This window comes from Dermacentor andersoni, chromosome 10 (assembly GCF_023375885.2).
Source record: "Dermacentor andersoni chromosome 10, qqDerAnde1_hic_scaffold, whole genome shotgun sequence".
NCBI classification, from domain to species: domain Eukaryota; kingdom Metazoa; phylum Arthropoda; class Arachnida; order Ixodida; family Ixodidae; genus Dermacentor; species Dermacentor andersoni.
This window is the reverse complement of record NC_092823.1, coordinates 139,095,245-139,109,247: the sequence shown is the minus strand read 5'-3', so window position 1 is coordinate 139,109,247 and position 14,003 is coordinate 139,095,245. Positions and strand designations below refer to the sequence as shown.

Genomic DNA, 14,003 nt, shown 5'->3' with positions numbered 1-14,003 from the left:
TTAGTTGAAATCAAGAAAAAGAAATGGGCAGGACATGTAACGAGGAGGGAAGATAACCGATGATCATCAAGGGTTACGGACTGGATTTCAAGGGAAGGGAAGCGTAGCCGGGGGCGGCAGAAAGTTAGGTGGACGGATGAGATTAAGAAGTTTGCAGGGACGACATGGCCACAATTAGTACATGACCGGGATAGTTGTAGAAGTATGGGAGAGGCCTTTGCCCTGCAGTGTGCGTAACCAAGCTGATGATGACCCGAGCTAAAGCTTCCTCTTAAAGGCTGGGTTCCATCGTTTCTAAAAGCATATCCAGGGTTAGCTCAGCTAAGCGGCAGACAATTTTTGTTTTGCACTTTTAAACTTTCAATCTGAGATTTCACATAAAAGGCATGCGCTGTCAATGTTTTGTTTCATGACATTTGTTCGTGGGCTGTCATTCTCGATATTCCCAGGAGTAACTTTGTAAAGAATGCGAAACAAAGTATGAGCAACTTTGAGTTACAGAAGAACAACGTTAGTGCGGTATGGAATGCTTCGCAGCCTCACACGAGCATTGCCGATTTGAAGAGTTACGCTTTCACGAAAAAGGCGCCATCCGGTTACTCGAGTGGCCACGCAAGCGCTATATATGGGCAGAGCAGTTGCCGCACAAGAACTGAGGAATGAGTGCTCACCGGGCTCGGTGAGGCAGTACGACGCACACTTCTCCATAGAGCACAGGTCGGGCAGCCACCTCTGCTTCTGTTCGTGGGTCCCGTACCGGTCGATCATCCACAACGCCATGCTGCAGCAGGAATACACTTTGGACAAGGTTTGTATGACTCTGTTACGGCGCTATACAGCGCTTTCAGCTTGTTTCGCTCCTAGGAAGATGTAAATCTGCCTTCTTCAGTTGCTTTCACTTTGATCATTCTCGCATGAGGGGCATTCAGCGCAGCTTAGCTAGCGCAGCAATTGCGTGATCAAAGCAATCTCCGAAGGAAGGCGAAAAAATTTCTGAGGCTATGCTCGTCACTACGCAATTTCTGAATACTCGTTACATTAACAAAATATTGACACATTTACTTGTTTATCTTTCTTGGGTGACCACGATTCGCTGCCTAACAAATGTTATCGCACAGCGCAGGACGCGCGTCATGTATCGGAAGTTTCTCGAATGTTATTGATAATTCTATCCACTCTCTGTTGTCACCGAACCTTGTGTAATCTGATTTAATGTATGCGCGACGCAAAAGGCGTAGAACTATCTGGAAGACACGTGGGCACCAGTGATTACCACGTGCCAGCGTACCATCGACACGCGTACCAGCGAAAGATCACGTTCTGGTGACGCCTGCGGCAGAAACGATGTTCTACATCCGCCGCCAAGGTCTGCGAATGGGGGCAATGGCTAACACCCCCAAGGTTCTACTAGCAAACATAAATACCCAAGAAAGTGGATGGGCAAACGGCGCCGCGGTAGCTAAATTGGTAGAGCATCGCACGCGAAATGCGAAGGTTGTGGCATCCTTCCCCACCTGCGGCAAGTTGTCTACTTTATTATCTACTTTATTTCATTCCTTTAATTTCTATGCTCCACGGCCCGCCAGGGGGCCGTGCAGTACAGACAAGGTCGATTCAGATAGGTCGCGAAGCTTCGGGCGAAAAGCGGTTCAGTACAGATTGTCACCGACATCAGCATGGAGGGTTATGGGAGCAGCGATTGAAGCGCGGCTATGTTTGGAGGGAACAAACATTGGGAAAGAAAAACGCGTTATTTAATTCAAGCGAGACACAGTTAGATTCATTCAACGAAAATAAAATTCCTACTCAATTTTATATATTCGTGAAGAGTTAAGAAAATACAAGTTTATTTAATTTCATTATTATTAATAAATGCATTTCTTTTCAGCGCCTATCGCTACAGGGGGCATTGACGCCACTATCACTCGCAATGCAATGCACGTCTTGAAATGGGCAGAAAGGCGCACTCGTAAAGTTCACCTGTTGAGATACGCCCCCCTCACAGTTTGTGCTTTCTTGCTTGTCGAAGTTTGTCTGAATTTGGTGACGCGGGTAGCTTCATCGCTTCTTATGCTGTTCAGTCAAAAGAAGAGAGTTACGACCGCCAGATAATTGTGTAGTTGTTTTCGCGCGACTGCGCTGGCCGACGGGCTTGGCATCCTACAATAGGATCAGCACTCTACACCTAAAGCTTTCGTCGGCCTCCAAAGAAAGTATGTTCTGGGCAGGGGTGCGATTTCTACAACCGTACGGCTGGCCTTTTCCTTCATCGCTTTCCACGGTGAAAGCTCGAAACGCCCATCAAGTCGAATGGCGGGACATTTGAATATATAGCTCCAAAGGCAGGACAACAAAACAAATTTCGCGCCTTCGAAAACAACATGACGTCACTTCTGCTTTTAACCGATATGGCGTCACGTTATTTTTTCTTCCGCCGAAAGTGTTCCCACCACATACAGATGGCGCTAAGCCCCATGAACCGCCGATAGACCGCCATGTTTTGAACGTATGGGCTCCTATGGAAGCTTCGCTACCAGGTATATTTACCTTGGTACAGACGTGTCTGACATGGGCTCCCGCTTCTCGTGCTTCTCACCCCGGAACAAGGCCAGTGACGAACCCAAGTTTTGCACCGGTACAACCGGCAAGACGAGAGAAACCGGCGGACACTAGCCACTTTCGGGTGAGTGCACCTTATCTCAAGATATCAAGCGTTATTTCCGACGACCGTCCGCCCGCCCTGTTAAGCCTTACGCCAGAACCAGCTCCCGCAATCTCATCGGCAGAAACACCCTCGCGCCGCGTGAGGACGAGCACACGAGCGCTCGCCCACGCCGCAGCGAAGAGCCCCTACGATGAGCCGAGCGGCAGCTGCTGCAAGCGAAATGTCAAAGAACCAGAGAGAAGATAAAGCAAATGCAATTCAAACAGACCGGACGGAAGAAAACACCGGGGAAGGTTCCTGGAACTATGACGCATAAAGCGGCCGAACAATCGAAGCGGAAAGCGCCTGGATCACAAGAAACAAGAAACAAGAAAGCCAAGAAGGACACCTCGAATTCAAAGACGCCGGCGAAAGGACCAACCGATGAGCAAACGCCCAATGCAGCACCTTCACAGCAACAACGCAGACCCAGGATGCCGCCCCTGCCACTTGACGACCTTAAGATCGTCTACCGCCCGCAAGCAGGTCTCGACCACGCCAAATGGAACACCGTCGCAGTCATGCACACCATCGGTAGAGCGAGTGGACTATCGCAGCAGGACTTCAATGACAAAGTACGTGTACAAGTACAGAGAATCGAAAGTTTAATCATCGCAAGCACGGCCGACAAGAAAGACGCCAAGATGCTGGTCAGCATAAACAGAATACAGCTCGGAGGCACTTACCACAACGTCAAAGGCAACATATGAACCCCTGACGACGTCTGCCGAGGCGTCATCCATGGCCTCATACCAGGAATAAGCACCGCAGAACTTATGGCAGGAATCCGAGCACCGGCACGATAAACCGTTCTTCACGCCCGAATGATGGGTCAGTCAACCGCGGCAGTCGTATTCTTCCAAAGACCGCACGTTCCCTACTGCATCATCTTCCAGAGCGTAGACTTCCGCTGCAGACCATATCGCAAGTCAGTGCAGTACTGCCGCACCTGTGGCAACACGGGACACCGCCAAGACGTCTATCCGAAATCGATCCCAGATTTGTGCTACAAATGCGGCAAGACATGGACAACCACAATACCATGACTGCAAACCGACCTGCAAGCTCTGCGGAGAAGCGTCCGAAACTGCAAGTACAGAGTGCAAGGAGAGACTGAAGCCAAGCCCTCACCCTACAATATACGGCAACAGCGCCTTAACAGACTACAAGAAAGAGACAACCGCTGGATCTCCAGCAGTGAAGAGTTCCCGGAGCTGGGAACCTCGGCCACCAGCTCGAGCAGTGTCAGCGCGAGCAGCTCCCGCAGACGCAGCAGCTCCAAGCCAATACTGCGAAGTGCTTCGCGCTCCCGTTCCCGCTCTCGCTCCCGCTCAGTCAAGCGCGCGAGCTACGCCGACGCGGTAAGCGGCTCGAGCGACTCCGTGGTACGAGCAGCTTGGATGCATCGGCCGAAGCCGCAGTCATACGGGTCCTAGAAAACAAACAGCAGAACCAGCAGAGTAAACTGCAGAATCAGCACAGCCAATTGCAAAGCCAGCAAAACCTTATAGACAAGCTACTCCGCAGTCAACAGAAACAACAAGAACTCACAGACAAGCTGCATCAAGAATGCCAGGAGCTCGAAAACATAAACAGACAGTCGGGGACGACGTTGACCAAGGCCGACGTTGAAGCCATAGTAGATGCAAGGTGCCTGATATTTCAAGAAGCCTTTATGAAGAACATTCATGCCACAATGGAAAAAGTTGTCCAATCAGCAGTCGAAAAGACAGCCGATACCTTCGAAAACAAGATCGCCACGTTAAACGCCAAAATAGATGGGATCGCACCACAGCTCAACAATTTTATCGCGCATGTAAAGAACAACTACATCACCAAGGCACAGCTCGACAAATCGCGCCCACGACTCGGAAGAAGGCACGGGCGAACAGCCACAGCGACTCTCGCTCGGTCTCGCCCACTCGCGATCGCCGACGCGAATTCGAATCCATCGACGATGGCGATCCCTAACCACAAGGTAAAGAACCAGCATTCAACTATACGCATATGGCAATGGAACTGTCGATCATACCGCCCTCGACACGCCAATCTACAAGAATTCGTCAAACTGAATCAACCCGACGTCATAGCACTACAGGAAACCAACACGCAGAACGTCCGACTGCAAGGATACGCCAAATATGCACAAACCCGACGAACTGCCATACTGGTGAAGAAAACTCTCACAGCCCAAAAGCATGACGTCACCCAGACCGAACACACCTTAATCGAGGTTTTACCGGAACGAAAGACGCAGAAAAGCTTATTGGTGGCCAGCGTGTACAGCCCGCCTCGCGACCAACTACCGGACTTCGATTACTTTGTACGAGAAATAAGGAAATTCACGAATGGACACCAACTCGTCATAGTGGGAGACTTCAACGCCTCGCACACGGCATCATACCACCACAAAGAAGGGTGCTAGAGTGCACGATGCCGCCCAGCAACACAGACTCACCCTCTGGAATGATCCTCTCCAGACCACGAGAATTGGAAACAGCGTCTCCAGGGACACAAACCCCGATCTTACTTATACTGCAGACGCCCCCTGGGCAGAGTGAAGTCGACTCCAGGAAACCTTACGTAGCGATCACCATATCCTCCAATTAGATGTAGCACACACCCGTAAACAGGCCAAGACCGGAATTGCACGGCTAACCGAATGGAAATCCTTTAGGGACAAGCTAGATTCCGGAGCAAGCATAACTGACATTGACGAGTGGCTCACAAATGTATTAGATACAGCAGAATGTCACACCAAGATCATACAACTCGATGCCGATACACCCGCGGTCGACGCGCACCTCCTCCATCTCTGGGAGGCAAGCAGTACGTGGCCTCCTGAAGAGATGGAAGCGACAAAAGCTTAACAGAAAGTTGAAAACGCGTATCGCTCTCCTTACCAAGCAGGCTCAAGACTATGCTGACCACCTCGTCAGGCAGAACTGGCACGCTTTCTGTGACAAGCTACACGGGACTCTGAGCACGAAGAGGACCTGGCACCACCTACGCGCACTCCTGGCCACTGAATTACCCACCAAACCGAAACAGAAGCAACATCTTCACAGTCTTATCCACAACCACGCCGGATCAGAACACCTCCTGCGAGAACTACAAAAGAAACTATGCGGAGACGCACCCTCTACCGCGTCAACTCGCAGCACCGAATACACTGGAAAAAACCGAATCCAGAACTCGACCGACCCTTCACGCAGGCAGAAATCCACGTAGCCCCTATCCAAGCTGACTAGAAATACTAGCTCTGGTAAAGACCAGATCGTTAACAAACACCTACGCAACCTACTGCAGCAGGCCACCGAGGCTCTCCTCAGTTACTACAATGAGTGCTGGGAGAAAGGAGAACTGCCTGCTGTGTGGAAACACTCGGACATCACCATGATCCCCAAGCCCAACAAACCTCTCAGCTTGGAGAACCTACGCCCAATCTCCCTCACCTCGTGCGCGGGAAAGCTTTTCGAACATGTGGTGCACGACCGCATTACCCAGTACCTGGAAGACAACGGCCACCTACCAGACACCATGTTCGGCTTCAGGCAGCACCTCTCGACGCAAGATGTACTCTTACAACTAAAAGAAGGCCTTCTAGATCACCTAAACAAACGAAGCAAATACTCCATAGTGGCAATAGACGTCACGGGAGCCTTTGATACCGTTAGCCACGACGCGATCCTCAGCAATCTCGAAGGCACCGGCTGCGGCACTAGGACCTACGCATACGTCAGAATATTTCTGATGGACCGCACGGCAACAGTCGGAATGTGCAACATCCGCAGTGAAAGCTTCCTACATCCAAACAGAGGCACCCCGCAAGGGTCGGTCATTTCACCGCTACTCTTTAACGTAGCTATGATCAAGCTACCCCCCACTCCTCGAGACCATACCAGACCTACGTCACGCGATGTATGCTGATGACATCACGCTCTGGACCAGAGCTACGAACGTTGGAAGGCAAGAAAGTAGCTTACAAGAAGCCGCCGACACCATCGAAAGCTATCTTCGAAACTGCGGCCTCCGCTGCGCCCCATACAAGCCTGAGCACCTCATCCTGAAAGCAAGAACGAGAGGCTGACCACCCAACTACGAAAAGCCCGACCCCAGCATCACACTCAACGGGACAACAATCCTGAAAGTCGACACCATGCGAATAGTTGGACTCCACATCCACAAAGAGGGATCGGGAGCTGCCAGCCTACCGAGACTAGAACGCACCCTTTCGCAACTCACGCACCTCATCAAGATAATCTCAAGCTAAAGAAGCGGGCTCAAGGAGCAAGACACTCTAAGAATATTACCAGCACTGCTCACCAGCCGCATCACATACGGCACGCCGTACCTGGTTTAAAGAACGCTGAAATAGAAAAGCTCAACATCATGATAAGGAAGGCAATTAAAGTCGCCCTGGGACTCCCCGCCATGGCCTCTACATCACGTCTCCTTAAGATGGGCGTCCACAACACGTGGCAAGAGGTCGCCGAAGCGCACAAGAACAGCCAGCTGGAACGACTCAAGCTCACGCCCACAGGCAGATCAGTACTCCGACACTTAAACTACAGCGAGACGTATGTTGCAGACACGGACGGACAAGAAAGAGCGAATACCACCGGACGTTCGAGAGTGCATTTGCATCGCACGTATACCGTGCAACATGCATCCCATATATCACAATACTAGAAGACAAGCTAGAGCGAGCCAACGCCATCAAACGAAGTTTCAAGCATGACCCGAATGCCCGCTACGCCGACGCGGCCAAGTATCCGCATGGAAATGCGTACGCTCTCAGCGTCGTAGACTCCCAAGGCTCCGAGCTAGCATGAGGAGGGAAGATAACCGATGGTCATTAAGGGTTACGGACTGGATCCCAAGGGAAGGGAAGCGTAGCAGGGGGCGGCAGAAAGTTAGGTGGGCGGATGAGATTAAGAAGTTTGTAGGGACGGCATGGCCGCAATTAGTACATGACCGGGGTTGTTGGAGTGTATTCTGTGTTTGGTTCTTATACATTGAATTTATGGGGTACCATGGCGGTGCCGCGAAGACGTCCGAATTATCGGGCACGTCAGAAAAATCGGGCGACCCGAAAGTCGGTCGTTGACTGTAGTTGCAAAACTCTACTGAAGAAGATTGCATTGCCGTGAAAATGCTAAAATACCATACTTTTGCGCAGTTGACGCAAATGGCACTTGGGAGTGCGCAGCCAGGAGCAGGAAAGTAGGATTGTAGCAAAATGGCGCAGTTGAACCACCACTGCGTAAACTGACGACCCTCCATACTACTACCGCTGTATTGAAGGAGCTTTATCGCAGACGTACGTGAGCCCGTGAGCGGCCTAATCGGCCTTTACGGTCTAGCAACTTGGTGGCGCCGAGTTTAACCACCCAAACACAGACCTAAAATTTCTGTGCCAACGGCGTAAAACATTTAAACAGTTAAAAAGATAACGTCCTCACGATTACGCTCCTGCCGAAAATTCACACCAGCAGAAAAGTAGAGCTAATATAGCAGTAACCAAGTGTGTTCTGTGTTTGGTTGAGCTCCGTGCAAGCCAGCTGGCTGCATCATGCAGGCCGTTCACGTATGCGCCTCCGCTCATCCAGTAAAACACAGAAACCACTTGCGCATGCGTTTACCCGGATACCGGACACACGAAACTCTACTGTGGTAATAATCCTCCGACGTGAAGAGACGAATGAAGATGAGTAGATCCTGGCACCGTTCGAATATCGACAGTTCAATGTGCTGCAGGCAGTCCGCTCGTCTGCTGCCTTGCAGAGATACAAGATGTCGCAGCTTGACGTAATCGCCGATCGCTATGTCTGCAGCCCACAACGCAACAAGGGAGAACCATGGGGACCGCGCAAAGAATGACCGCGCAGCTCGCGTCAACGCAAACGTTGTAACACAAGCAGACGAAACTTGCTGTGTGCCGGAAGTGCTCGAGTGTAGTGCTTTATTGTCCTTGTGTATTCTCTTTCTGTTACTTTGTTCATAGAAAGCAATTAACCGATATTCCAACTATTATGAACAACACTTGTTCACTATAAAGTTGGAAAAATTATTGAAGACGCACCTTGGGTAGCAAACGGGATAGCTCGCCCTACTGACGTCAGATGGAGAACACACGTCAACATGGGTGGGGCGGCTGCGGTCGGTAGCGACGTACATTTTTAAAACCTTATAATAAATTACACGCCTTACGTGGAGCGCTTAGATGCGTCAGTAAATTATCAGAAGGACCTACCATAACGACTCAGTACGTTTATACAAGATCGTCAAAATCGTTTCAGTGTCTCTTTAATATGTGGTTCCGATTCCAACTAGGGTGAATTCATCTTGCCTCGCAGATAATACGAGGATCTTTTGTGACAAGGCAGTCTCTGGACGGAGGACGTCGTGACACTGGGTTGGATATTAAAATTTCATTTCGCTATACGGTGCGGCGCTGAACCTAATGATTTTAGCCCCTAAAATAATTACAACTTTGTCGCATCGCTGTCTTGCGAGTAACCGTGGAAGGCAGCTTTTTGTGTAAATTATGCGTTTTTAGTGTTAGCGTGATAACAATGACCTCGTCTGAAGCAGCCTGGCGAACCTACTGACGTTTTGTCACTCACAGTAGTGTCTTTAATTAAACTGATTGAATGAGTGCATTTCACCACGAATGAAAAAACATTAAGGAATCTGTAAAAAAAAGGGGGGAGAAAATGAAACGGAGATGTACGTGTGCAATTAGAGAAATAGATTGTACATTAACTTGCTACTTTAACTTCGTTTACAGGAATACCGTTCTTATATTTAAATATGCGGTTTTACCTTTCATAACGACGATCTTATTATGAGGCACACGGTTGGGGAGACTGCGGGTTAATTTTGGCCACTTCGATTTATCTAACATGCACCCAATTGCTGTATGGTACACGAGCGTTTTACAGACTCCGCTGCTCATTCCATAGCCATTTCCGTTGGTGATGGTGCCCGCCGCCACCGCCGCCGCAGTCAGTCTCCGTAGCAGCTATCACCGGGAATGAGAAAAAAAACTACCCAGTACCCGCCGGGAACAACTATTACACAGCTATTATAGCATTGAGCGACGCCAGCACTTGCTAGCATGCAGCTGCAAATGCCCTATATACGCCTCCTAGCGCGCAAAGAGACATGCGATGTGACATGCGCGCCGCGTATCATCGATTCGTGAACATTTTAACGCGATGGCTTTAAGAAGCCCGTGCCTCAGAAAATCTGGCGTCAACATCCTGCGCCGGTGTCCCGCGTCGGACGTCGTTCCGATAAAAGCATTTCTTAGCCGCCATACCCAGGCACTCCATGTGCCGCAAGGAATCTACTGAACTAATTGAATTTGTCAAGCTAAAATACGTGGAAAAATCGTAAACTATGAGTTACGTACAACCTACAGACATGATAGCTATCGGATTGTAATTTGACTATGCGATAAAACACAATTCTGTTACGCGAAAACTAAAAAAAAAAACCCTTCCAGCGTTTCTACAATTCACAGACCAGCCGCGGCGTCCGCCATTTATGCACGCCGGCGCGCGGGTGTCTTGGGAGCCACGAAGCGGCGCGCCCGGTTCTTTGCAACACCTCCAGCTGGCGCTCGCCTCCATCGCATCGCGGCCCACGTAAGAAGCCGCGTTTCTACCACAAAGCTCGCCTACGTGCATAGCGTTCGCGGCCAGCGTTTGCCGGTAAACATTAAGGTTACATACGCTCCTGTTGCCGGGAAGCGTGAGAAGCAGTCAGGGATCTTTCAATGCTATCGCGTTCCACTCTTAAAGGCGAAGCTTAAGTGTCTTCCAAATTTCTGCATTGCAGTTGCTTACCAGGTGATACGCCATGTAGCAGTGCCATAAGTAGCGGTACAAAGTGGATAGAGAAGTCTTGAAAGAGAAGATCATGGAGATGTATACACGAATGCTAGAAATATATATATATATATATATATATATATATATTGTATACCTGATTGAGTCAAGCTGTCTAGGCGACTATGCCACCGCCGCGTTTCACGGGGGATGCCAATAAATCATCATCATCATCATCGCCATCATGAGCATCGTGTCGCGCCACTTGCGATGTGAAATACGCACCGCAGTAGCGTCTATACTGCGGCCTTTGCACTGCAGTTGCATATTATTACACCAGGTAGCACACCATGTAGCAGTTGCATAAGCATATCGATACAAGGTAGATAAAGAAGTCATGAGGAAAAAGATTATGAATATGTATAAAAAATTGGAGGACGCTTAAGCTTCGCCTTCAAGAGTGCAACGCGATAGCGTTATCGCATCCCGTTCGCACCGCCTACTCAAACACGCTACGCTAGCCAAACGTCGCGATCGGCACAGATAGCCGGGCCCCGACGCGCCATGAAGGCGGACGCGATCATGGGGGGAGTGGCGCGCCACGTGTCGGGGCAGCGCCGAACATTGCGACGAGGGGGTCTTCTGTGTTTGCCGCAAGATGGCTCTGCGTGTGCGCAGAAGAAATGCAGCGGAAACGTACTTCGCTACTCGTGAAACTGCGACTTCTGTAAGTTACATGGTCATAATTACCGATATACACCGCAGTATAAGTTTCTACGGCACGTTGCTAAGGCAACATGGCATTCACTAGAGGCGATTTTGTCCCGCTTTGTAGGAACGAATTCGTGGCTGAGTGGTAGCGTCTCCGTCTCACACTCCGGAGACCCTGGTTCGATCTTGCCCATCTTGCAATATGTTTTTATTTATGAAGTGCTTTCGGGGATTTCAATAAAACTTGGTGCTGGGCTAGTTGGTGATGCATTCTTTGGCTTTTACCCATGAACTTCCGCAAAATGGCGAGATACGTTTTTTAGACCTCAGGCTGAGGATAACTAAGGGACACACCTGTTGGGCGTATTTCCCACGTGCAAAGAAAGAACTTTTGCCCTATGAATCTTCTCATTCAAAGACCGTGAAAAGAGCAATTGCATCGCTCTGCATGGAATCGGCGCTTCAAAAGTCGTGCCCGCACGAAATGCTTTTTAGCTTTGACTATCAGGTTCGCAGGCTATTGGCCGCAGGCTTCCCTTGCTCGGTCCTCGTAGCTGTCGCTGAAACCCTCCTCAAGAAATTTGGCCCCCGACGAATGAAGGCTGCACCTGAACGCGTGAAGACCAAACCTGAGGTGATGCCTTACATTCATAAGGTTTCACACAACCTCAAAAAGGTGGCCAACAGGCACAACGTGCCGCTTGTGTTTTCTGCGCCAAACAAGTTGGCGAGGCTGTGCCCCCGCATCTGCGGTGAAGGTCAACGCGGTTGCAAAAAGCAGCATGAAGACACCTTCGTCAGGTGTGCCCTAGGAGTGGTATACTTTATTCCCCTGTCCTGCGGCAAGTGCTATATCGGGCAGACAGGGCGTTGCCTCAATGACCGCTTAAGGGAACACTCTCAAAACTTAACAAAACAAGACAAACTTGCGAATTTAGTTTCGCATGTGATGGTTTGCGAGTGCGTGCCACGGTTTAAAGAAGCAAAGGTTCTGGGTAGAAGTGCAAGCTCTAAAGCTAGAGTGTTGCTGGAAGCTTTCCACATACAAAAGAAGGAGGGTCTGTGCATCAGCGATGCTTCAATAAATTTGTACTCGGCTGAGCGCACACTTCTGGGGAGATTTGAAAAACCGTAACGTATGGCTGTCTTCAATTGGTCATGTGTTCACCTCTTGGTGCTCGAATGTTTTATCATTTCACTTCGCGTGCATGTTTTCGATATTGCGATAAAGAAGGCTGGTGCAGTTCGGTTGTGCGCATGTGTTGTGATTCTTTTAAATATAGAACTTTTTCGAAAAATAAACCAGTTGTCAGTAGCGTTTCCTCGTCGTCGTGTCGTCTTTTCATCTTGTGTCCGTCCTTTTAGCGCTACCATCAGTTTCGGGGATTTATAGCTCACGGCCAACGCCGCTGACGCCGACACCGACGACACCGGCTTTTCTGCGACACGAGCTCCTTAACGCTGTCGCGTTAATATTCATGTAATGAAGAACGTGTATGGCACACAGTAGATCTGTAGGTCTGTCGGTCCGGTGCATAATGAGTTAAGAAACGAAGGGGCACACTTACGAAAACTGCATGTTTAATGTTTCACCGTTTCGGCTGTGGCACGGCCTTCGTCAGAATGAACACAGATACAAGCACGCAGCCTCTTTTATGAGCATGCGCACGTGGGCATAATCAGCAGTACATGTACGTGTACACTTGAACATAATAATAATAAAAAAAGTGCAGCAGCAAGTATAACTCAAGCACGATACATGATGTGTAAGAAATATCATTATGGTGTTACAATGATTGTACACGAAGGTGTACAATCATTGGTACACCATAAGGTACAGAATGATATCAATTGCGGCATGGCAAAACTAGGGATCAATTGATTTGGCATGCTTTGTTAATTCTGTACAAGAACACACACGTCAACGTATGACAGAAAGGCATGACATTTTTCCTGCGCTCTCGTTTATACCGGATGACACAATGTTAAATTTATGAATGAGAAAGGATTCTCGTACTTCTCGATCATGGTGCGATTTGAAACGTGATTTTATTTCTCTTACACTGATGATGTCAAACGTATAACCTGGCAGTCGAACATGTTTAGATAATGGCAGGTTCGGCAAGCTGTTAACGTTTGCTTTGTGGTTGTTGAATCGGATCGTGCTTGAGTTATACTTGCTGCTGCCCTTTTTTTATTATTATTATGTTCAAGTGTACACGCACATGTACTGCTGATTATGCCCACGTGCGCAGCATGCCAATAAATGCGGCTGCGCACTTGTATCTGTGTTTATCCTTACGAAGGCCGTGCCACGGCCGAAACGTTAAAACATTAAACATGCAATTTTCGTAAGTGTGCCTCTACATACATGCATCCATACATACATACATACATACATACATACATACATACATACATACATACACACACACACACACACACACACACGCACACACACACACGCACGCACGCATGCACAAGGCTAGCGGTCTAGCCAACGATCGCATGTTTGCAAACGTTCTCTACGGGAGCTCAGCGCAAGCGAGTGGGCGATGATAAACTCAATTAAAGAGTGAATGTCCACTTGTGATCAATTAGGGGACTATCAATTCGTTGTAAAGCGCTTCTTTTTAATCATTTATCTTCTTGTGTTTGTGTGTGTGTTTAACGTACAGTAACGTACAATGTTCCCACTCCTGCCCTACATTGAGCGGCAGTATATGTAAATAAATAAACAAAATAACGTC

General features: G+C 49.0%; 1 protein-coding gene across 2 annotated transcripts in view; it reads right to left on the bottom strand.

The window, feature by feature from the left end:
* Positions 1-14,003, bottom strand: part of LOC126545210 (isobutyryl-CoA dehydrogenase, mitochondrial-like) — a 149,719-nt gene that overhangs the window by 93,402 nt on the left and 42,314 nt on the right. For both annotated transcript variants that reach the window (XM_050192971.3, XM_055078301.2), the window contains exon 4: positions 672-781. In XM_050192971.3, coding sequence (XP_050048928.1) covers positions 672-781 — 110 coding nt within the window. The remainder of the gene's footprint in view (positions 1-671; positions 782-14,003) is intronic.